General features: G+C 43.0%; 1 protein-coding gene across 1 annotated transcript in view; it reads left to right on the top strand.

Moving 5' to 3' along the window:
* LSAMP (limbic system associated membrane protein) overlaps positions 1-18,067 on the top strand; it is a gene marked incomplete at its 5' end in the record, with an annotated part of 219,063 nt that extends 200,996 nt beyond the window's left edge. Inside the window, one exon of the mRNA XM_083500629.1 lies at positions 7,086-18,067. Coding sequence (XP_083356755.1) covers positions 7,086-7,183 — 98 coding nt within the window. The 3' untranslated portion in view covers positions 7,184-18,067. The remainder of the gene's footprint in view (positions 1-7,085) is intronic.
* Between the last annotated feature and the right edge of the window lie 7,982 nt (positions 18,068-26,049).

Here is a 26,049-nt window from a genome sequence, read left to right as displayed (position 1 = left end):
GGAGAAGCCTGGATAGATGGGGAAGGGATACGGCTGCCATACGTCTGGGAAACAGAGTCTGGAATGAAATTCCCTTCTCACTATAATACAGTGGTACCTCTGGTTGCGAACGGGGTCCGTTCTGGAGGCCCGTTCACAACATGAAAAGAGCACAACCTGCCGTGGCGTGTCTGCGCACACGCGGGTTGCGATTAGGTGCTTCTGCGCATGCGTGTGACATCATTTTGCGCGTCTGCACATGAGCGAGTGGCGAAACCCAGAAGTAACCGTTTCCGGTACTTCCAGGTCGCGGCAGGATGTAACCTGAAAGAACGTAACATGAAGCAAACGTAACATGACGAATGACTGTAGTTTTAAACCACCACTATTTTCCTTTCAGTGTTCGCCCCTGCTTGTTCTACTCAAACCTTTGTCATTGTTTAAAACCACCACTCTTTTCCTCCCAGTGCTCTTTCATTTCTGCCATTGTTTAAAACAGCCACTATTCCTTCTCAGTGTCGCTGCTTGTCGCTGCTTTACTCAAACCTTTTCACTCCTGGTACAATCAGCGGCGGAGGAAGCCGCTCGGGGACCCATAGGGACGGGGTGAGCACCCCACAGGGGTGGGGCGCACCACAGGGCCTCCAGAGTCTGTCTGCCTCTTCCCACTCAGCCGCCCTACAGCTTGGGGGGCAGTGGGTGGACCATTTTGGCGGCGCTGAGCCAAACTGCGTGTGCCCAAGGCAATGCGTCTCTCCCAGGAGACGTGTGGCTCAGGCACGCTGCAGGCCCCGCGATGAGTGCCGCCTGGCATTTTGTCACTCCCCTCAGTGATGACACCCAGGGTGGCCCCCTTACCCACCGCAAGCCCCTTCCTCCGACCCTGGGCACAGTGTGCTGTCTTTACATGAAGTTCCTGATTCAATTTTATAATTAGAACATGTATATACATCCAATATCCATCATTTAATCTTCTCTAATTGAGCAAGCTAACAGATGGGCTTGTTCTTAAGAGTCTATTCATCTTAAAAATACAGAGACATATAGCTACAGAATTAGGAGGGCTGTAGAATAAGGAAGGGCATGGAAATGGGGTGGTCGCTGTGCAAGAGGGAGGTTTAAAAAAAGGAGGCAGGAAAAGCATAGTGAAGATGAAAATGTGGTGTCTTGGCAAAGGAGCTGTAAAATAGAGAGGAGAAGGCAAGGCAATAGGAGTGGTTTGTGTACAATAGGTAACTGAGAAAAGAAGGGAGGAGGAAAGAGAAAGAAGGAGTGAACAGGGAATACAAATCAGGGTTGTAAACAAGGAGGGAAGGAAGTATGGGGATTGGGTGAAGATGAAATGAGGGGGTATGAAATGGGCTCAGAATAGGAGGTGTGGCTTCATATTTGGGCAGAAGGTGAAAAGGGTGCTTAGTAGTTACAATGTGTGGTAGGGGGAGATGCAGGAGGTTACTATGGGTTGCAGAACAGGAGGTGGGAGAAGAAGGCACAGACATGGTAAAAATGGGTGAAATGGGGCTGTAGAATAGAAGAGAGAAAGCTGGGGTGATTTCTTGTTTGGTCAGACAAGTAAATTGCATTGTGGAGGGTTTGGTGTGGGGTTGACAAGTGGAGTGGACAGGGTGGGAAATCCCCATACACACACATAACGTATGGCAGCATTGCCATAACTGTATTACAGTATAAGATACCAAAGACTTGCAAGATGGTAGCCTCTGTCCTGGGTAGCTTGCACTGGAGTTGTGTTTCTTATTTCAAAATTCTATTTGAAGCAGAGCTGGCTATTGACGGAAATTTGAACAGATGCTGACATAATTTCTAGGAAGCCTCACAGAACTATTCATGCATCCATTCTGGGACACTGATTCATGCTGCTCCTATAGAAACTGTATTTCATGCTGTTGCTTTTTGTTTTCCATACAGTTTCTTAAGCTTTTTGCTATTTCTCCTTCAAGAAGATATGACTCATGTTAAGTACAAGAGCTATCGGTTCAGGGCTAAAGCTGTGTGAGTGGAAGACTTACATTTGAAAACTAATAGCTTGATTTCTTGTAATATTTTATGGTAAAGTAGGGCTTAAATCAGATTTGGGTTAATTATTAGACCACTGGAATGATGACTGACTGCTAAGGCAGCTTACTGTAAACTTAGGCCCCATCTGCATTATACATTCCCAGGGCAGTTTAACAATCAAGCCCTCTTACCATGGAACTCTGGGAAATGTAGTTCTGTGAAGGGAATAGGGGTCTCCCTAACAAACCAGGATTCTTTGGTGGAAGCCATGACTGTTTAATGTAGTATAATACTGCTTTAAAGGTATAATGCAGATGGGATTTCAGTGCTGCTCTGGTATGCAAGTACTCAGTTGATGTATTCAGCATCAAAATAACACTCCATATTATTTTCCCATTTAATCCAGATGTACCATTTCCAAACAAAAATGTAGTAAATTAAAAAACAACAACACAGAAACAATAACTCCAGATTAAATAGGGGGTTTGGAGAGAATGAGATGACATTTTGACGAGGATGGTGCCATGTGGATGTTGGGGGGGGGGGAGTTGCATTTATAAGTAGCATCCACAGTTCTGCCACGCGGAAATGCCCTAAATCTTCTTGACTCAGTACTAACTCCAATAAGCCATGAAAGCATTGGAAAGCAAAAGTGCTCTTAAAGAAAGTGAGCAGTCAGAGAGAGAGAGAAATATCCATTCTATACATTTTGTGTATTTCTTGAATATTCAAATAGATTTTCTAACGTTTATCTTAAGGATGCCAGCTCAGTTGGTGGCAAGTTTAATAATGTCGAAATAATGTTAATAATCTCAGCATGTGTACACTTGCAATATATACTGTTTGAAAATTGTTCATACTGTTTTAGTCTTGCAGGACAAATAGGTCCAAGAATTCAGAGCCTGCTTGTATCATATTGAATGTAGAAAGGGGCTACTTAAGCACACCACAAGGGAATTGGTTGTTACGTGTTTACTTGGTGGGGGGGAGTATCATAACCTGCAGCACTATCCCATTCATCACCAGTTTACGTGTATAATTCAGAAGTGGTCATGCTTGCATATGTGACTCAGAAGTGGTCGGTGTAGCAGCAAGGGTATGGCAGCATCGCTCAGCTGAGTTCTAAACACTGAATGTTGCTGATGGTGCTTGAGATGGGGAGCAGCGAGACACTGGAACTTAGTGCAATGGGGGTACACTGCAAGCATGGTGGCAGTTATGTTGGATAGGCTCCACGGCCATGCAACACCACTCTGAGCTCCTAATTGCCTCCCACTCTGAGGAACTAGCAGCGATGCTCAGTGTTTGGAGAACTGGTGAGCAACGCTGCTCTACCTGCACTGCCCCACCAACTGCTGCTGTGACTTTAGCATCTCAGAAGAAAATTTAGTTTGCCCTGTTCCTAAGCAGAGTGTGGAGGCCCTCACTCTCCACATGAAGATGGCAGAAAAGATATGAAATACTAAGCAGCCGTGTCAGGAAATATATATATATATATATATATATATATATATATATATATATTCAAAAGCTAGTGTAGGATAATACATTAACCAATTCACACTGTAAAATCATCTCAAGGCATTTCTGATTCATAGGATCTTTGATACCATATTTTGTTGAAGATGCCAAAATGGACAAAGCATATAGAAAGATCCCTGCAGGATCAGACCAATGGCCTGTCTAATCCAGCATCCTATTCTCACAGTGGCACCGTAAACAGAAGTGTGTTGATCCCAAGGCATAGTCTAAGGGCACATTGCCAAAGCTCAGCAGTTTTGAGCTTGGTCAGTGTCTATATGGGAGACCTCCTAGAAACATCTTGTATACCCCACTGAGTTCTATGATGGCTAATGAAATTTAAATGTGCATACACACAGTCTGCTATTCAGCAAATACTATATTATTAATAATGTTAATTTGAGGACAGATGACACCATACAATATCCACCACACAACAAATACTAGCATACGTGTCAACTGCCCCAGAAAAAAATGGGACATGCCATTTTTTTTCCTGTGAAGGCACAGCAGCCATTGGGGGTTACTTCCCCTAGCACAATTTTGGGACAAGATTCCACCTCCAAAAAATGTTTCTTTTCAGGTCTGTGGTCTTGCGTGGTGCCCTAAAACACGTTTCTTTGAATGCCATGCCTGAAAAAACCCTTTTCTGAGTCTGTTATCTCTCTACAATACCAGAAGTCCAATTCCTACCTTGTGTAGAATAGACCTCCTGATAAGACTATATCTGTAGGAGGGCCTCACCTGCAGAACTCAGACATCAATTAGGTATATAAGGGATGAGGCAATATTTCACGTATCCTAGTCCCAAACTGTAAACGGCCTTATGCACCAAAACCAGCTTCTTGACCTTAGCCTGATAGCTAATTGGAAGGTGGTGCGGTTGCGTTGCATTTTTTTCAGTCATCCTCTCCTGCGAAAAAAGGGAGTGGGGCAATTTGCTGTGTTGAGTTGTCACTGTTGTCAAGGTGTAGCAGCATTCCCTGTCCAACAGTAGAATTCTCTGTAGTAGAATTCACATAACTAGGATTTTGATCCACATGTATATGTGTACAGCAGCTAAGACATTGCTCCTATCCTTGTGAGTTTATCAGCAATCTTACTGATCAGCTGTTTTGTGAGGAGGGGGCAGTCCTCTGCTCCTCCACCCAAATACTTGATCAATAACAAATATCATTTTTTTCTGAGCAGGGCTTCTTGCATACAGTCTTGGAAGTTAGACCAGGGAAGAGCACTTCATAGAGCATTTGTTTGGCCCCACATTTCTCTAGCTAGCAAGAGAGTCTTCAGAATAGCTGAGGTTCAGGTTGGAGCAAAGGATTCTATTGGATTTGCATAATGCAAAATGCAATGTCAACTGACTCACAGGCATATATTGCAGGTGTACAGAACTGCCACTACAGGGAATACCAAACGGAATCTCTGCCTGGAGATCATTCCAGGCAGGAGAGTAGCAAATGGGAAGCTGAAATGAAAGGACGTCCGTCATGTTAGCAGTTAATAGTCCTGTTGCGATTCTGCATTATTTGTTGCTGCGGCAGTGAGCGCCTTCCGTTTCCCCCACCCTTGTAAAAATCAAAGCTTTGCTGGCATTCCTGTTGCTCCTCCCCATAGGGCTTGCCCTGCAGGAGCACAAACGTTACACTGAAATAATCCCCCCCCCCCCCGATTACCAGATAAATAATTACGCAACCTCCCCTGGGACTGAAGGCATTTGCTGATTGGTTCCATGTTTTATTGATTAGAGTGCTGTGATGAATCTGCCCCGGAGGAGCCAGCGTCTGGCTGTAAGCAGACGGTCGTCAATGTGCAGAATTATAACGAGTCCTGGCATTCAACGGCCACCACACACAGGGAGAGCAAACAGGTGGACCACACTGCCTCCCAAGGAAGGGAGGAGGGAACAAAAGCTCAAAGAGAGAGCCACTGCTCAGTCTCTCCCTCTGCCCCCCCCCCACATGACTTTCTGACAGGAAATGGGGACCAGTCCTTAAAGGGAGGCTGATAACTTTTTCAGTAGCTTGTGATCCATTCCGTAGTGGGAGAAACAGTCAGTTACCAGCAAAAACAGATATCAATCCCAACTCCACCTTCTTCAACTCAGTGTGATGCGGGAGGCGGATTGCTGTTTGTTCCAATTCCACAGTAAAGAGTGTGCTTTCCAGCAGAAAGCTGTGGGGCAAACTGATCATAGCTGTGCTTTCTAACCACAAGCAAGACAAGATGAAGTGTGGATGAACCCTAATTTGCATGATAATGAAACTTATATGAGGAAAACATTTTCATCTATAAATCCTTTGAATAGCTTGCATCCTACATACTGCAATGACCCCCTACTCTCCTGTGCTCCGGATCAGGGCCTTAACCACACCATCCATGACTTACGGGGAGTTGAGGGATTTCTTAGTAGCTGTCACACAACACTGACTGAGTACAAACAAATGAATCTGAGGTTTGCCCTCCCATCTCAAAGTAACTTGGTTGTGTCTATCTTCTAGGTTGTGTGTATCATATTTGGCATATAAGATAGATAGATAGATAGATAGATAGATAGATAGATAGATAGATGATAGATAGATAGATAGATAGATAGATAGATAGATAGATAGATAGATATAGATAGGTGATAGAGATAGATAGTAGGTGGGTAGATTAGATAGCATTATGCTTTAAAAAGCAACATATTGTTGTACTTTTCCTAAAATCCTTGCCAGGCAGGCTATTCAGTGTGTGTGTGTGTGTGTGTGTGTGTGTGTGTGTGTGTGTGTGTACAGTGGTACCTCAGTTTTCAAACGTCTCCATTGACAAACATTTCGTTTTTTGAAAGCCATAAACCCGGAAGTAAATGCTTCGGTTTTCAAACATGCTTTGGAAGTCGAACATGCCACTCAGCTTCCATGTTGAGTTTTCCGTATTGAGTATTCCGTATTGAGTTTTTGGTTTTCAAACGTTTCATAACTCAAACGGTCTTCTGGAGTGGATTACATTCGAAAACTGAGATACCACTGTATATATGTGGATACAAATCTGAACTCAAAATATTGAGGGGTTGGACTCCAAAAGGAGATAATGGACAGGATTCACTTAACAAGCCCCGTTGGCAGAAGCCCTGCGCAAGGACTTCCGTTTTTGTGATGCAGGTCTCCAGTCCCCAGTTGGTCTGAGAACCCCTGGAACATTATGTGTGGGAAGAAGAGGGGGGTTGTTCTGTCTGGCAAGCGACAATGCATATGCAAATGGAATATTTGTCATGTCAAATTCCACCCAACGGCATTTCTCTCTCCTTCGTATATCTACTCATCTCTGGAATTGGTTATAAGGCATTTTTGGGTTGCCTTGGGTAAGTTAAAGTGACTAACAAATTTAATAAACAATAATAAATAATAAGAGCAACACATCTTAACTGCTCCCATTCTGATTTCTCCTGGCAGGAGACACAAAAAATACAGGGACAGGGGAGACGGACCTTATCTGCTAGAGTGTGGTTTTTCCTTTGTATTTATCTTCTTGTATAGTTTGTATGTAATCCCCCACCCCCTATTTTTTGTCTTCTTTCTCTCATCCCATAGGACCTGGTACAGGGATAGCAGGCAATGGATCAATGTGTCTGGCCGTACCACTGTGGCTCTTGGCAGCTTCCGTGCTCTGCCTACTCAGCAAATGTTAATAACATCCGAATTTTAAAAAAAGGAAAAAAAATATAAAAAACCCAGCAACAACAAGAACAACAACACACAAAGCAAAACAAAAATATGTGTCATACAGGAGACAGAGCAAGAGAGAGAGAGAGAGAGAGAGAGAGAACGGGGGAAGGACAGTTTCTTTCACAATTTTATGTGTGTACCGCAACAAAGGGGGGAAATTTCAGTGAAGAAGATTCAGCAACATTTATTCCAACAAACTGTCAAGTCACTGACCACCCAGGAGTAAGGAAGCCTAGATGGATCACTCTATGGAGACTGGATCCTGCCAAGGATGCCAAGATGCTGTAAAAAAGAAATATCAACAATGAAATTATTGTTATTCTCTCCATTCCCTCATATCATTTCCTTCCTTCCTTCCTTCCTTCCTTCCTTCCTTCCTTCCTTCCTTCCTTCCTTCCTTCCTTCCTTCCTTCCTTCCTGGAAAGAGATGGCCTTTGCTTTGGTGTTGATAGTCACAAAATTTTGATTGGCATGCTCATTTCTTAAACTGATACTTAACCTTTTCAGATTTCCAGCAAACAGTGATGCAAATTTCTGTAGCATACTGGTGTCCCATGAAGAAACTCCATGTGGTCCTTTGTTTGCTGCTTCCCCTATTAAGCTCTCCCATATTTTCCTTTGTACCGTAAGCCCACAATGTTTTGATTATGCCGAAACATACCAACATTACTCATCTGCCCTCTTGTTCTTAACAGGCCTCGCTTTCTCTCATAAGTGTGTGTGTGTTCACAGATGGGCAGGCATGGGTGTATCTGTGTGCGTGTCTCTCTCTCAAAAGCATGCAAAGGGGGCAGCCCCTGTGTACATAAGCTCATCATGCTGTAGATAATGACTTGCTGTGTACATGAGTTCAAACATTAGTTTGGTGTGAACGCAGGGGAGCAAGGACATGAGCAAAGTCTTCCCCAGCAAAATTTTGCCTCAACTTCTTTTTGTGATCCCAGTTTTGAGGAGCTGATCCTTAGCCTTCTCCTGTTCTCCAGCTGAATTCATCATGGTAGCTTTCAAATGGAACGCATATATTGTCCCTGTTTAACTCTTCAGTTTCTTTTATCAGAGCAGGATTGGCGAGCCTCCAAGGCCATAGATAGCCAAGTCCCAAAGAGGCTGCTGAATGAATTATATGAAGATTTGAGGGTGTCAAAGTCTGGAATGAGAGAAGGTTGAATGAGATTAGATCAATTACATCTCACAATGTGGACAAATGTTTGGTAAATTTCTTGTAATTGCACAGCCCATTGTCCCAAAGGCTTGTTCTGTCCACTGCCCTCAGGCAAGGCAGCATCAGGATCTGAGCTGAGTGGCTTGGTCAAGGCCAAGCAGGCTCTGTGCATAAAAGACCAGTGGTCTGGAGTCAAAGAAATGAGGGAAATCAACAGAAGCCAGGAGGTTCATCAGAAGGTCCAGGAAGACAGAGAGATTAACTTCAGGACAAAGAGAAGAGTTCCTGAAGAAAGACTGTCTCCAGCTGCTGTTGGACTACAACTCCCATTATCCCTAGCTAGCAGAACCAGTGGTCAGGGTAGATGGGAACTGTAGTCTGAAAACAGCTAGAGATCCAAGTTTGGGAAACCCTGCTGTAGATAGTCAACAAACGATTTTGCACCAGCCACTGCTACTTACAGCATGTGTAGCTTGGCTACACAAAGCCCTAGCATTGCTCTATCCCTTGGTCTTTATCCTCCAGCCTTTTTGCTATGCTTAATTTGCACTGGTGGGCATCTTTTCTGTGTGTGAACTGAAATAGACGGGGTCAAAGTCTGGTGACTGACCCTGGAACTGGGAGATCTCAGACTTCATAGGATGACTAGAGGAAAGCAAAAAACCAATAGAGTGACCCCCTCTCCATTAGGGATTTTATCTCACAATGGTTCTAAAATTATTAATTTTGTGGTTAGTAACCATTATGACCCCTGATCCTGATCAGCTTTCCATTCTTTTTCCCCTCTGATTAGAAATCTCAGGAGGGTGCACTGTACTCAACACTCAGCAATACATAGCCATTCTATAAAGCCAACTTTCTTATGACTATGGTAAAAACAAATAGAAATCTGCCAGAAAGAACAAAGTATTTCTAGTACTACCATCATTTTGACTTTATACCCTTCAAATAACCAGAAATACACTTAGAAAGTTTCTATGGTTTGGAACTTAGGAAAGCCATCTCCCAAAACCTGAGCGGAGGTCTCCTTGCAAAAGGAAGTTTAAAAAAGGTTTGACAGGCAACTACTATCCACTTGATTTTTTTAGTGTAAACTTTTTCTCTTTTATTTTTTACTGTGCTTGGCTCTTGGCATTCCTACCACAGAAGTAATCCAAGTGCAGGAGATTAATTGGACGCTCATTATAAATTGCAGATGGAGATGGAGAAGAGATTGTGTGTCTCAAGCCAGGTCACTAAGAGGGGTCTGTGCATCCCTGGTGTGAGTTGGAACCTTATCTTTCAGTAATTGAGTCACCTTTGTTTATTTCAGTACTTTACTTGCACTGGTTTGTCATTGAAAATTGGGCAGATATGAAACTAACAGTTGCCTGTAATTCCCATTCCTGATGCCAAATATCTTAGAAAGGGCAAGCTTAACTACTTATGAATTCCTGGCCCAAAGAGGCTGCCTGTAATTTTTAGAAATTGCAAGTGTAACTGGCAGCAAGAATATAACATGAACATAATATGCCCATGTCGTGTGTTGATTAAAGGAAAACAAGTGCCCTTCATAGCTTATTGTCAAACCCATGGTAAAAGTACCAGCCTTTTGCCCCAGCCACAGATTTGGTTAGACCTCACAAGTGCAATCCAATTGCATGGTCTCAGTTTATCCATAAAAGGGGTGGGTTCTGAAAAACAACACTAAGATTGATATAAATGCTTCTTTCTCTTTGGGGAATTGTGGATTCCTCATCTACAAGGATGCAGTGGGAGGGATGCAGGAACTGCATAAGGGAAATCTACTCTTCTAAATTGCCCAGTTCCACATCCATAGTTTTCATTCCACTGAATTGCTAAGCAACAAATATCTCCTTTTCTCAATCATTTCAATACAGTATAACTAAACTGTGCCATCAGCAGTTGTAGAAGCTGAGTGGTTCTAACCTGTAATGCAATTCCTGTATTAGCAAAAGTGGTCATTTACGGTTTGGAAATACAGATGTAAAGTGTGTGTGTGTGTGTGTGTGTGTGTGTGTGTGTGTGTGTGTGTACATGTGTGTATGCATGCTCTCACACATGCATTAAGTCCTTCCTTTTACTATAATGAGTACCAGCCGTTTACAAAAAGCTCCCTGTAGCTCCATGCCCACACAGCAAGACAGCTCTCACCTTGATCAACAGCATGGCAGAATCCCCTCCTGCTGCTTTAGCGATTTATTTTCGCTGACGTCTGCAGTTTGGGGCAGACTCAGGCAGTCAATTAAGCAGCCATCCAGGCTTCTCAGTACCATCCTTCCAAGACTTGCAATTTACTGTTAGACAGTTAGTATTCTGTAAAGGTAGGAAGCAGAACAGAGAAGTAAGGGGTGGTTGGAGGGTGAGATACAGACAGGAGAGAGCATTCAGCTCTTGGGGAATACCCAACACTGAATTTTGCTACAGTGGCACGGGTCTGACGAGAAATAAATTTACAAAGCAATCCTTCCCACATGCACACATTGTGTGCCTTGCAAAAAGGCAAAAACTGCTGCTGCTGCTCAGATAGAATGAATCTCCAAACCACAGTTTAGTTTCAGAGAGAGCGAGAGAGCGCTTCCTCGTCACTCACATAGAAAATTGCTCCTCATCCTTTTGTTTCGCAAGTAAGGCTGAAAGCCTATGGTCCCTAGGAGGGCACCAAAGAGGACAATTCAGAGTGGGATGACCCTCCCTCTCTGACAGCAGCAGCTCCTTCAGTGCTCTGACCCGACTGATATCAGAGCTCCAGTGTTGAAAGGGCCAATAGGGGTTGTGCTGAGAAGCAGTCGGGGTCCGAAAGATCCTGAGCCCTCCCAGTCAACTTCCAAAAGTCTCTAAACCTCTCTCTCCACTTTCTCTCTCCCACTTTCTCAGTGGGAAGAAATGTTAAACTAACACGCAAACAAACAAACCTGAGGTCTGGAAACGGAGCAATATAAAAGGTGCCTCTTCCCTCACTTCCATCCTTCTGGCAAAGCCTGGTAGGGCATTGGCTGAAGTAGTTAAACCACATTTCGTTTCACACACACCCACCCACCCACCCACCCACCCTTAGGGTTGCAACCTAAGTGTCCCAGACCACTACTGCAGGAAGCTACCATGTGGTCACCAAACTGGATCATCCCAAATGGAATCCTCCACATAAGTTCTGCTTTCTGAAAACTGTCTGAACAAAAGTAGTGCTAGTGATTTGGCCAACACTTCAAAAAGGTGTGCTGGTTGTGTGTGTGTGTGGGGGGGGAGAGAGAGAGAGAGAGAGAGAGAGAGAGAGAGAGAGAGAGAGAGAGAGAGAGAGAAGCTGTTTGGGTGAAAAAAATCCACTGTGACTTGGGCTGGTTTTAATTGCACCAGCAAAAACACATGGCTTCTGGTAGTATGGTGTTTACAGAACTGGCATAAATATCTAGTAGCAAGGGATAAGGTTTGTTTGCCAGGCTTATACATATAAATTCATGCAATGAAATCCTGCCATGATCATGAGAGTAAAAACACATGTGTAACTGCATAGGAGGAAATGACTCCGGGGATGTGATTTTAAGTGGGAAAGTGATGGATAAGGAAAGTGTTGAGTACCCCACTGGTTCTCTACTCCAAATTGCTCCTTCTGAATCTGGTTTTTTTTTTCCATACAAGAAGCAGCTGCTGGGATTTTATTGCACATTTGCATGTAAAATGCCCCTCTACCCTGAGCTTTAAAGATAAATTTGTCAATGTTCCTGAGTTTTATTTTCAGACCTGAAACCACTTACCCTTCCCAACACTACTGGTATTGAAACTTGCCAGAAGTCAGATATATGATTCCCTGTATAATTAATTGGTTCATTAAGAAATTAATTGCCTTATACAAAAAGTCTCAATGAAATAAATAATGCACACAAAATATGAAATATACAAATTTTTAAAATGCAATAGCAGGAACCCACTACAACTGATAGAATTGTATCTGTAATTTGTATTTTAGTTATTGTGCATTGCCTTCTAAAATTTTGTGAAAGGTGATAAATAAGCGAAATAAATAAAACAAATAATAGTAGTATAGGGATTCAGTAGCTGAAAATAGGAGTCAGGAAGGATTCATTTCATAATAACAAAGGAAGTCCAGAATACCAGGAACTTGAGACAAAATAGTTGGGGATGGGGGTAGATTTCTCTCTGGGTTTCAAGTGAGAAATATATTATTGTTCTGTTTTAACCCCTTGCTCATTCCAGCTGGAAATGTAGGATGGGGGGGGGGATCCAAACACACACACACACACACACACACTTACTTCCCTTCTTTCTGAGAAACATCCATCACAATGAAGGAAAATTCTGGGACAAAGCACCCTAAATAGAAGGTTTCTTTAATAATAATTTTTTTAAAAAAGAAAGAAACTGCAAGCTCCTTCACTGTCCTCCCTTTTCTCAAATTGAGCTTCTCCAGTGAGGTACTTGCCATTGAGAAAGGGAGAAGAAGCGATGTTGAACTCTTGAGGTCCGTCCCCCTCAAATTAAGCAGTTGTCTTCCTGACAGTTCCAGATAGGTTCTTTCAGTGGATTTCAGACCTCATACACAGAGTCCTACATCACCCTCATTTTATATGCTCATCAAATAAGATTATCCCTCAACAATCCAATTATAATATACTTATTTTATTTTATTTGTAGCAACATTGGAAAAGTGAGGGAAAATTTTACCTAGGAACAGGGTGGTAGGGGGTAAAAGGAAGAGAAAGGGGTGCTTGGATGTACTTGTCTACCACGGATACAAATTCCATTTCCTCATCCCTAGTGGCTGGTTTGCAATCCATTTTTTTCATGCAGAAAAGTTGTCAGAATATCACTTTTCCCCTTCACTTTGCCATAGCGAAGTGGTCCTTCTGTAATATGGCCTTCTGAAATAAGCCCACAATTTACTTTTAGCATTTTTTCAGAATCTGGATAATTTTACTGTGAAAAGATGCTATTTTACCAGCCCAAAAATGAAGGGAAAATTCACTTTCTGGTGACTTTTGCAACTCAAGAGCACCCATGGCTCTTTCCCCTGTGATTTAAAGCTCCATCCCTAGTAACTGTTGTTTAAAATGATGAGTCCTGGGAGCAACCAGGACTGGTAAATGTGCTATAAGGACAGCCTTGGAGTCCTCATAGGAGTCCCAGTCTCCACTCATGGTGAATTCTACAGCTGTGTTCCAACACGAGGCAGAGAGGACAGGCAGATAAGTAGGCCATGCCAGCTTCCCTGCCACCTCCTACTAAACAATGATATTAAGAGAGGTATTTGGATACCCAGAAACTATTTGCGGACAAAAGAAATTTCAGCTAGGAAGGGAGATAGCTTAGGAACTGAAAAGAGCATCTTGTGATGTATCTGTTCCCTCCAACACCAGTCAGATATTAAGAAAGTCAAGGTGAAGGACAACTGGAATAATGGATAATTCAGTGATATCTGGACTGCATATCAGAACCACCAGTGCATTTGCAGAAATACCTGGAGGTATTGACTGAAAACCATGATGAGCAAGCAAGACTTAGGTCTCTGTGTGACTTGGTGACTGCAAGCCATACATCTGCTCCTGAAATGGAGTTAAGCTTCTGCTTTGGTGATTCTCATAATTGTTGGCTCTTCTCATCCCTTTGTCAGGACTTTTGGGATGTGAGCACACCAACCCAGTAGAACTTCTGGTCTATTGGGCAAGAAGCTAAACCACATTCATCCCCCCCTCCCCCAAAGTGCAGAATCCCTCATCACTAACATTGTTCTGTGTCAATGCCATATCTGCTCTTTAGCTTTGCTTTGGTTGGGTCATTCACATAAGTGTTGGGCTGAATGCACTGTTTGGTTATTGTAGAGTTGCTGATAAACACTGTGCTACTGGCAGCAATGTGTGTTTTTTTAGGAAAAGAAGACTCAAATCTTATGTTTTTTAAAGTATACTTGTAAAATAACAAAAAAAACAAAAACACAGGGTTTTCCTTAGACAGGAGAAGATGGGCTGAAGCAGGAAACAGGAGAAAACCGTCAGACTTCATGGCTGGAACAAAGGAGTAGGAATCAAAATCCCCCAGGCCCTCTGCCCCTGACTCATTATGGCACCTTGGCCAACACTTTAATCTGTTCTATGCCCAAGCTTCTCCTCTGTGTAATATGAAAGTATTCAGAGGCACTTTCAAAGAAAGCTTGCATGGGAGTCACAAAGCTTTTAGCATTCTCTAGTTAATGAGAGAATGGCGGGTGGTACTTGTTTTGGAGGAATAAGAATTATTTAGTTTTTTGTCCCTACTCTGGAAACTCAAATGTTGCTTTTGTGCTTCCTGAGAGGAACTGAACATCCTCAGTTCTCACTGTACCCTGAACACTTCTGTTTTGTTTTCCATTAAGGCCACTAGGTGTTCCCGGGAGTCAGAAAGAGCAAGTAACTTTATGGTGGGGCATTATGGTGTTTCCACTCTTTCCTCTCGTGTGGTCCCTGCTTCCCTGTTTCCTTTCCCCCACTCACAGCCCTAAAAAAAAAAAAAAGCTACAGCCTGTCACCGTGCCTGCGTGGTGATTCAGAAGGGGACACCAGTTCCTCAAGACTGTAGGTGTAATCGTGTTTGATTGATGGAAGTTTAACATTTAGTGTTATAAAAACAAAAATACAAAAAAAAAGATTGTATTTCTTCTACAAGTTTGTAAATATACGAGAGTGACATGAAATGTCCTGTAACATCCATGCAAAGGAAGAAACACTTAGGTATTAAGATGACCCATTACTTGCTAGCAGATTTCTAACCTTTCCCCAAGTGACTGAGGCTTAAAAGGAGTGGGAGGCTTGCCTCTTCCACAGCATACCGAGAGAGCATGGAGGCAGCCATCTTAGAACATGCGAACTCCAAGCATGATTGGAGCGCACCATCATTTGTATGTGTCTTGCTATGCAGCAAAAGAGTCAGCTACATATGCCTTTAAACTACCAAGGAGGTAGGTCTGAGGGTCACTGTGTACCTTGACAGCTTGATTATTTCCAGCCCACAGCCTTGGAGTTCGTAGATCACAAATCAAAAGCTCTCTCCCCAACATGTTGTGTGCATATTTGATCCTTTTAAGTGGTACCACTTCTGAAAGTCAAGGATACAGTTTTGACACCAATGAAGGCAATGGGAGTTTGGTCAATGACTTCAGTGGAAGTTAAGTTTTTATGCCTTTAATTCAGTATTAACTAAGCAAATGTCATCGTTTTCATCATGCCTCTAGATCACTAAAAAAAAAAGACATATAATATTTGAGGCCACACCAGCGTTTTCAGGGGATTAACGGACATTGAATAATGGGGGCAGAGACAGGCTGAGATGCCTTTGCTTTCAGCCACACCAAAGGAGACCTCCACACATCATCATGTACTGTAATTCCTTTACACCTTCTCATGAAAGATTCCAAGTGAATGGAAAGGACATAACTCCTTCTGTACACTTGCTAGTACAATCTGCTGCAACAGTTCTAACTCCATCGAGTGCCACAGTTGACGTCCTCATTGCACCTGATATCACACCAAACTACAAACATCCAGATGTCCTGTGAATGTCAATTTCTGGGTTGTTCCTTGTGGGATGCGAGATACGGACGCTTTCAGTCTCCCTTTTGAGAGGGAATATATATTTCACTCTTGCTTCAAATTCACAGAAACATGGAAATAAATCTTTCACAGGAATGATGATCGGAAAGGTTTTTGAAGTGGAAAGCATGTGGTTTCTGGAGAATAAAATTTTGGTCAGGTGTTCAGTGACTTTCAAAAAAAACTATGCAAGACTGTAACCCTTGCATGCATATGCATTAACAAAAGGTGATTGAAGAGGGGAGAGGAAAAGGAAATACCCAAGTTTTTGTTTGTTTGTTTATAGAGATATATAAGGATGCCATCTGTTCATGGGCTACATAGAGAATTTTCCCCTCTTGTGAATGACAAGTATGTGTATTTCAGAGAGGCTGCATTTATCTGTCCCTTTAAAGATCTGAAGACATACAGTGATCCTGATGGGAAAGTGTGATATCTTTAAATGCTTAGTTACTACTGTGGATGTTAATCTTAGCAAATAAACCAGAATCTGTGAAAGGCATCTTCCTCTCTTGAGAAGTAATTAGCCAGTGGTGGTAGAGAAGGAAGGTCACATGTTAGAATGACTTGAGCCAGTCCACGCAAGGTTGTCCACCAAGCACGTCAACGGAACCAGTCAATGCAGAACTTATTTCCCCTAAGTGATGTGGTGCCTTCAGTTAATTGAGATGCCATCCTCCAAGCACCACAAAAGAAACCTTCACAAGTTATGCTACAGAATGCATCCCATCCTACAGAAAGATTTTATTTTTTAATGTAGATGACATGGTAAACAAAAAGCCATTTTGAATTCAGATGCTAGTTCCTGGAAATAAAGGTATATAATTAAGTGTGTGAAACAATTGGCCTTGTGAATTAACCATGCACACTGCCCTGTTCATGTATGCCAGGTACAATAGATACCACCCTGAGTTCTTTGACTAAAGGGTGAAATGAAAATGTAAAATAAAATATAAAATGCCGCTCAATGCGATATCTTGATAGGCTTGCAGGAAATTCAAAAAAGTATCGAGCATCTCCTGTGAAAGTGACTTGTGGGGTTAGAAATATGTCCTCTGCCTTGGTTGCTTCTGTAATTCCTAGTAGCTCAATTAACTCCTAAGGGTTGGATCCAGAGTGTTAGATCCCACTGAAATTATTGGGACTTCTGTTGAGTCATGGTTTAACTTGTCCCATTCATTTTAATGGGACCTAAGGACAACAAATGTCATCTAGATCCAACCCTGTGTGAAACAACCATAACCTACATGGAACAACAATATGCAAGGAACATGGCCACCTACTTTTCACTGAAAGCCTATCTCAAACTAGAGTGTTTTCCTTCTTCTGAAGTTGTTTCATTTGCTCCCCACTTTGGTCAAAGGCAGACATGCACTTGCACGGCGACACATGCAGATCCCACCACCACAACCCCTTCTGCTTCCTGAACTACGACCACCCCATTACCTCGCCCACCTTCTCCACCTTCCCCCATGGCACATGCAACCTGATACAGACTTGCTGGATGTGCTGTATAATAAAAGTCATAAGCTTTGTGGCTTGTGGTGAGCTCCTGCTAACAAGAAAAGGGTTATGCAGACCAGGGCAGGGAGAGGGTGGTAAAGTTGTCTCCAGCAACTACCGGCCTTTTCCATTCCCCCATCTGCAGCCAAATTTTTCCTTTGGGTCTCGGGGAGAATATTCAGTCCCTTCTTGCTGCACTGCTGGGCAGTTAGAATTCTCCTCATTAACAGTGTTATATACATATAAATATATATATATATCTATATCTTTATATATATTTTTCCCCAGCACCGTAGACATGATCTGAACTTCTCTTTAATGAAAATGAAAACACGGCCATTCTATTTTATTTTGTTTTGTTTTATTTCTGTCAGTTTTTCAACAAACAAACAAACCTAGGTCTGTGGAAGAAAATTTTTAAAAGCGCAGTGTGTGTGTAAAAACAAAAAATGACAAAAGCTTTTTTTCTTTTTTTCTTTTATCAATGTATTTAACTTCTGTTTTTGTGTCTCTGTTTATTTACATCTATGAATGCTCTGCTCTTTCTGTGGTCTTAAAAAAAAACCCACAAAAAAACAAAAACGAAATAAACGTGAAAAGGAGGAGCTGAGTCTTCATTTCTTGTCATGTCTATGTTTATGGGGAGGGGCTGTGTCACAAAATGGAATGGGCAGGAATGGGGAAGAGAGCAAATTCACCCATCCCCCATACTGTTGCTACTGTCTACTGTTTATAAAGCTATTATATGAAGTGCTATACATCTCAATTGCACCATATTCACGAATAAAAGAAAATGACATTTTATTGTTTCATTAACTAACATCTATTTACAAGAATATCCTTCCACCTTGTTTCTGCTTCAAAGAAACTGGGAAGCCTGAATGTCTGTGATCACAGTCCAGAGAATGGTATGACTAAATCAGATTGAAATCCATCTGAGTTGCTCATTAAGGTAAAGGTAAAGGACCCCTGACAGTTAAGTCCAGTCATGAACGACTCTGGGGTTGCGGCGCTCATCTCGCTTTACTGGCCGAGGGAGCCGACGTTTGTCTGCAGACAGTTTTTCTGGGTCTTGTGGCCAGCATGACTAAGCTGCTTCTGGCGAAACCAGAGCAGCACACAGAAACACCGTTTACCTTCCCGCTGGAGTGGTACCTTTTTATCTACTTTGACTTGCTTTCGAACTGCTAGGTTGGCAGGAGCTGGGACTGAGCAATGGGAGCTCACCCCATTGCGAGGATTCGAACCGCCGACCTTCCGATCGGCAAGCCCTAGGCTCAGTGGTTTAGACCACAGCGCCACCCACGTCCCTGAGTTGCTCATAGGCAAGTGCTTATTTCAGTTGGGACCAAGACACTCCTGATTCTTGACTCCTCAGTTTGCGAAGCTAATCCATTGATTTCATGTCATCCCAACACAGAATTCAGGTTATTTTGTAATGATGAAATAAGTCTGGATGATTATGTTTGATTGTGAATGTACAGGAAAGATACAACACTTTTGCTTCTATAAACCCACAGACACAAACAAAAACTTTGAGCTTTCTACACTACATTGACTATTTTCAGTGGGAAGGTATTATCGTTTCTTTTTTTCATCAAAAATATGTTACCAAACATGCATTACAGCAGCTGTTCACACCCCGGTGAAAAGAAAAAACACTTTCATGGATCCAGACAGCAATTAAGACAAGATCCATCCATTGGGCATGATTATGCAATTGGCTAAAGCCATGGATTCTGGGAGGTGCAAAGTGGCAGAAAGCTCTTGGAGGACATCCTGCCCTTCACTCCCTAAGCTAGCCTAGTACTGCCCTCAGGGGTGATTGATGATACTGTCACATAGGGATGGGGAGGAATTTGATAAACTCACCTTCCAAGGCTGGATCACCCAATATGCACTGCTTGGATCAGATGTTGGTCCACCTCAGAATCCTCAGTTCTGCCAGATTCCATGATGAAATGGGCTGAGGGTTGAGTATCTCCTTCCCTTTCCCCTTTCCCCTTTCCCCTTTCCCCTTTCCATTCCTTTTCTATTACTGCCAGCCACCTAGAGGTGTAGCTAGTGTGCAGGACACCTACTACCATGCATATTGAAATGGCCCCTGGGAGTGATGGGACCTGATGACATGCTGTTTGTCATGAACCGGAAGAACAATGTGGAGGAGGAAGAGGAGGGAAAGGATCTCTGCAAGGGGTGTAGCTGGGACTGAGACACACCAGGGCAAGCTGAGGATTGGGACAGAGAGTTTGGTGTAGTAAGTACTCATAGGGTGACAGAGAATGACGAGGGGATAGGGCAGCGGTTCTCAACCTGTGGGTCCCTAGATGTTGTTGGACTACAACTCCCATCATCCCTGAGCTCTGGCCTTGCTAGCTAGGGGTGATGGGAGTTGTAGTTCAACAACATCTGAGGACCCACAGGTTGAGAAAGGCTGGGATAGGGGGTCAGTGCACAGGAACCAGAACAGCAGGACCCATCACCAGAGCTAGAGGAGCCCCTGTCTCCACAAACATGGTGGACTCTGAGGCATAAGGAGCAGAGGGTGAGGCAGGCAAGGGCACATAGTCCAGCTCCCTAGCTGGCTAGGTGGGGGTCGTTAGCTCTGGGAGGAGGTGTGGGATTTCTTAGCTGAAGTAGGCTTGGAACAGGTGAAGGTCACATCAAGCCCAGATGATGCAAACAGCATGCAGAATATAAAAGGGCAGCAGAGCTGAGGTGCTGTGTCAGCTCAGCTGCCCATTCTGATGGACCTTTACCTGGATGCTCCTGGACTTCCACAGGACTGTGCTTTGGTTTAGACACATGGATTGACCCTGGCCTGGGGACTTGACACCATGATTTGCCACCAGTTAGGCCAGGGGTTCAGGATACTCTTGCTCTCAGGGAGATTCTATGCACACACCATAGGAGCAGTCATGTTTATTCCCTGTAGAATTTCCCTGAGAGTGACAGCATGGCTTCAGGTCTCATCGCTCCCAGAGGTTACTGCAAAAGTGTTTTGGAGATGCTCAGCAGCAGAATCCTATAGACTAGCTAGTCCTTTAGGCCAGAGGTGAGCAAAAGGTAGGTCAGGATGTACTGAAAGATCTATGGATAATTTGAAGTAGATCAGCAAGGATTTCTGGCTCCTAATAGTGTAACAAGGGCAACAACAAAACACCTCCCCATCCCAGTGTGTGAGTGTGCGCATGTGCGTGTGCTTTGCATGCAAATGATCCCAGGTTTAATTCCTGGTGACTCCAGGTAGGGCTGGGGAAGACTATATCTTAAATCCTTAACTCATCGTTGGTTTTGCTCACTTGCTGTCATGGGCCAGTCACCAGGGACTCCGCTATACAGCTTCAAATATAATGTTTAAGTGTGTTTTAAGTGCATTATGCAAGTACAACACTAGATGGCGATGGTGAGCTTATGGCAAATTCAAAATGCTTTTTTGAACAGCATTGTTGTTTTTTATATGTGTCTAGATTCCACCCAGCTCTCAGCCTAACCTGCCTCACATGGTGTCCAAACAACATACAATCACAGCTCTCACTTCACTCAATGGCTAAAAACCACTGGTAGGTGGGTGCAGCCAAGTGGCTCATCTCACATAAATCACTTAGAAAGGTGCCTGCACATTCTCCTTCATAAATTTATTCCCATGAGGCCTGGAGAGAGAAACTGTACATAACTACCCCTGCACCTGCCTCTCAGCTGTCCTGGAACCAGGCCCTATGTTTCAACTTGGATTCCAACTTCACACAGGCTATAATCCTCAGGCAACTTGCCATTCTTAAGAATCTGAGCTGATGACTATTACTCCAGAAACAAAGGATGTAGTTGGAATGCCATGGGTCATTAGCCATGGGTCAGGTCTGGGTGCCCTGCATTTACTCTCAGTCTCACCTTCCTAATGCACTGGATCACCAAAAGGCGAAAGTCAGTCTCATTGCAGCAGACTGATAGCGGAGCTAACAGGGCAAGACATGCTTAGGAACCTGGCAGAAAGAAGAATAGAAGGGAGGGAGCATTTATGACCCTAATGTTCACCAGCACAAGGCATTTGAAGGAAAATTAACACAAGGCAGACAAATGGAAGTGCATTTCAGGAAGCACTGAGTTAGAAAGAAAAAAAAGGGCACTGAGCACTCAGGAGATTAACTTCAAAGTAATGAAATGCTGGAAAATAGATTCTTCAAGGAAGACAGTCCTGCCTACATTCTCCCTGCATTTCTATAGAAGTTTCTTCTCTCTTGTTCACTCCAGTGTCATTCTACCAACAAGTGCTAAAGATTCTGGGCTGCAAATCTTCCCATTTTTATTGTTGGCCCAAAAATAGTAATTGAGGAGAAGGGTTTAGAAATATCTTCCTGAAATTGGTTTAATAGTAAAAATATTCCCCTTTTTCTATCCTCCTGGGTGCCACTGGCTTCAATAGATGTCATTTGCATCTTTGGTTCTGCTTCTATTTCCTATGTGGATTGGTCATATGGGTGCTCTCAACCAATCAGATATTCCTTAGTGAACAGGAATATGTTTTTATGGCAGGGGCAAACTTTGATAATGAGGAACCCAGAGTAAGCCCAAAATTAGGCACCCCCAAATGGATCTTCTCAGTTATGGATCCTCTCAGTTTTGCACCCCATCCGATCAGCATCCTAAATCCCTACATCCGGTGCTCTGTGCAGGAAAAGGGAGCAGTGTTAATGCAACTTTCCTCCACCAAGAAGAAGAAAGGCATCGGATTTCAAACCTCCTTCTATATGATTTGAAAATATAAGCCACAATCAATTGGCAGTTAAACTGAGGTGTGCATATTTGAAAAGGCTATTGCTCATGGTCAGATGGCTTTGTGAATAGGCGTTCAAGGGTAGTGTTGCAGGTGTGAGGAACCAAACAGGTAATGCACATTGGGTGCTGATATACACTCTCCCCCTCTCCTCCTCTCTGGAAGGCTTTTGAGGTGGTGGTCTCTACCACTCCTCATCTGCGCAGTCCCTGACAATGGTATAGGAAAAGATCAGTTGTGATCTAAACATCTTTGGTGTAGGAAACATGCTGCCTTCCTTCACACACACACACACACACACACACACACACACACACTATAGTTACTGGGTGACATTGTAAGAACATCTATGGGGAAAACACTGCGAGACAATTTACATACCCTTGAAAAATAAGTGGTCTTTTTCACACATTCAAAGAATGGCATTAGTGCTCTGTGACCCAATTATGGCTCAAGTGTAGGGAAACCTGCACATTACTAATTTTCAGAGTTTATTTTCTTCTCAGAGAGAGCATCTGAGGACATGGTTCATGACCACACTCCCACATTCCTCTCTATTTCTATTATAAATCTCCTTCTGCTTTGCAAGCCTGCTCCATTAAATAAATAAATAAACCATAGCAGAGGCATTGAATGCTTGATTATCTGAGCTGAATGGCAACAGGCTGAAAACCTGTAGACTTATTCACTGACACACCATGCAGATCTGCGTTGGAGGAGCATGTGGGCGGAAATGAATACCTGGTAATTAGGATGATTCTGGGCATGTCAATAATGAATTTTATGAATATACTGCAAATTCTAGGGCAAACACTTCCATAAACATTCTCCTCCCAGAGCTGGTATGTGTAGGGGAAGCATGATTAATACATGCAGCTCAAGCACAATTTGAAGCAGCTTTCCACAGCCTGGTGCCCTACAAACCTTTTCAACTAAATCTCCCATCAGGTCAGCATGCATGATGGGAATGGTCAAGGATAATGGAAGTTGTAGTCCAACACTATTTGGGAAGCACAGGATTGGAGAAGGCTGATTTACAAGAATGTATATAGTGTGTTGCATATATGGAAAGAGAGCATTGAAGGCAACTGGTAACAGAAGTGATATTTTTGACAATACAGTGGTACCTTGGGTTAAGAACTTAATTCATTCTGGAGGTCCATTCTTAACCTGAAACTGTTCTTAACCTGAGGTACCACTTTAGCTAATGGGGCCTCCCACTGCTGCCGTGCGATTTCTGTTCTCATCCTGAAGCAAAGTTCTTAACCCGAAGTACTATTTCTGGGTTAGCGGAGTCTGTAAGATGACGCGTCTGTAACCTGAAGCGTCTGTAACCCGAGGTACCACTGTATGCCATATAGAGTGGAGCGAGTTCACTCGTGCTAGCAGTAGTGGACTTTGGGCTCTCACATTTCAGCAGCTCCCTGTACAATGCTAAAATTTGGCACATTCTTCGCGCCTTTCACACTCTGTTCTACAGTATTGTTTGGGCGTCCCCTGCAGGGCAGTGGTGTGGCAAGCATTTGGAGTAGAAGTGCTCAAAATACACAAGGAGCCCCTCTTCAAGGGCTGTGAGCAAAACCATGGAAGGTGCAACCCACCTTGGCTTCTGCCTCAACTCTACTTAGATCCCACCTCTGACTCCCCATTTTAATGCATCCTGAAAACAGAAAAATAAGAGCTAACAGAGCAGAGAGTGTTCGAGTTGGACAATGGAATTCCCAGATCTGGACTCTTGTACAGAAATGAATTCTCTTCACCACAAGAATGAGTTTTATAGCTTTAATTGCAGAACAATCTTAAACATTGGATACAATGGATAAACGTTACAGAATAACAAAGAATGTAACAAGGCAAGAACCAGCAATGGTTCCATTTCATAAAGTTTCTTCTTCTGGTCCAAGAAAGAAGTTAAGCAAGTCTTTCCTTTCCCAGCATGCCAGCATCTCACAGCTTCTGTGTCTGTGTTGCAAGTAACATCATTTGCATATATACACTCAGGTTTTGAATCTCCTGCTGAATGGAGAGACCTAAAACTGCCACAAGACAGCTTACTGCACCCAAGTGGAAAATCACCACCTCTGTCCCAATACAAAAAAACTTATAATGCACTTAAACACAACATTTTATGTACATTAAACTTTAACAGGGCCAGAATCTTTCTCAAGTATAGATTTGGTGTTTTTATTATCATTTTCTAGGGGTTGAAAAAAAAGTGTGGAGGAACATTAAAACATGTGGCTCACTCCCCCAAAATGTGAGATGGTACAAAGTATTATACCACTTCAGGAGTTGTCCATCTCAGTCTACTTCATATGTAAATCAGATCCTAGTTGTTGGTATATATTGAATCCACACTGACTGCTAGCACGTATCTCCAAATCTATCTACCTGGGGAAATACTTGTTTTCTTACTAGCCTTCCTAAGTTGTGTCATTCTGATAAATTACAGTATTTAGGAGCTCAAAAATATGGTTGTATATATAGCACAGAAACTGAATAAATAGTTCTCAAGGTGATAGGGAAATACAAATTTTCAAATGCGAGTTTTTCAGAATTGTGTAATGGAGGCATCCCTGCACATGCCACAAATGGATCTGTCAAAACAGTTTGATTATGCTCCTTTGCTTTTTACCCCCCTGTGATGAGATGCTCTCTTACATAACTCATGTATTTATATTTAACCTGGAAAAGGATGTAGGACGTGCAGACCCCCGCTTCTCTTGTACTACAGCTACTTCAGGGCCATTTGCTGTGCCAATGTCAGTTCTGCTGGGTAGCATCTGAGAGGCAAGTGCAGGGTGGAGTATGGCCAGTTCAATTCGTGACCAAGTGAGCTGTCTCTGGTGCTCTCCCAGCAGAGTTTCTCTCTCCTCTTCCAATCTCGGGCATCCCATTAAGACAAGGGGGAGGGGGAGTAAATGAATCACACACCACTAAAGCCCCATGAATATTTCAAAGACCAGAGTCTTTGTAAAATCCTGTTCCCGTTCCATAAATGATCAGAGAAGCTCCAGCACAATTAAGAACATTTTAGAACTACAAATGACGTGATAAGACACCGGCTGGAAGATTCCCAGGATTTCACCATATGGAATTCAAATATTTAAAACAACTTACCCAGAACTGAGGCTGTTGGTACATTGCATACAGTCAACCGGTTAAATCTGATGTGAGCGTACAGAAGGAAGTTCAATGGGTCTTACTCCCAAGGATGTCTACGTAGCATTGAAGTCTTTGGCTAAGCACACACTAACCCATTTGCAGCACTAATGTGTATTCTTCTCAATCTGGAATCATTTGTGCTCATCCTCAAGATGCTGCTTTCAATCTAGATTGATTCCAGATATTCTGGCCCACAAGGATGAATGTGGTTACCTGATACATGTTTTAAAGCACTCACCTTGATTTTGTTATCTATGGCTTTTCCTCTGTGCACATGCCCCAGATGAATGAAGAAAGAAGTGGTGATTGTTATCTTGGTTTTTGCCCACCCATACACCCCATATGGGATGTTAGGAGAGTGGTAGTACCTCTGGTGGGGGTCATGCTCCTTCTGGGGTAGTTTGTCCAACTTTGGTCTCCACCCTGCACTTAGTTATCACCTGTGGCTCCTATAAGCTGTCAGCATGTGACAGTGGCCACACCATCTTTGACTGGCTGGTTAAACCAGGTGAGGCTAGCCAATGAGTTTCAAACCCTCAGGAAGTTAGGGATTTCCACTGCATTGGAAGACAGATTCTGGTGGATTGAGCGGATGAGACTAATCCAAAAACCACCCCCTGCTGGCATGGTTCTGCAGAGCAGCAGAGC

Source organism: Podarcis liolepis, assembly GCF_965112155.1.
Source record: "Podarcis liolepis genome assembly, chromosome: 4".
Lineage (NCBI taxonomy): Eukaryota > Metazoa > Chordata > Lepidosauria > Squamata > Lacertidae > Podarcis > Podarcis liolepis.
The sequence above is the reverse complement of the archived record's forward strand: the minus strand, read 5'-3'. Positions and strand labels throughout refer to the sequence as shown.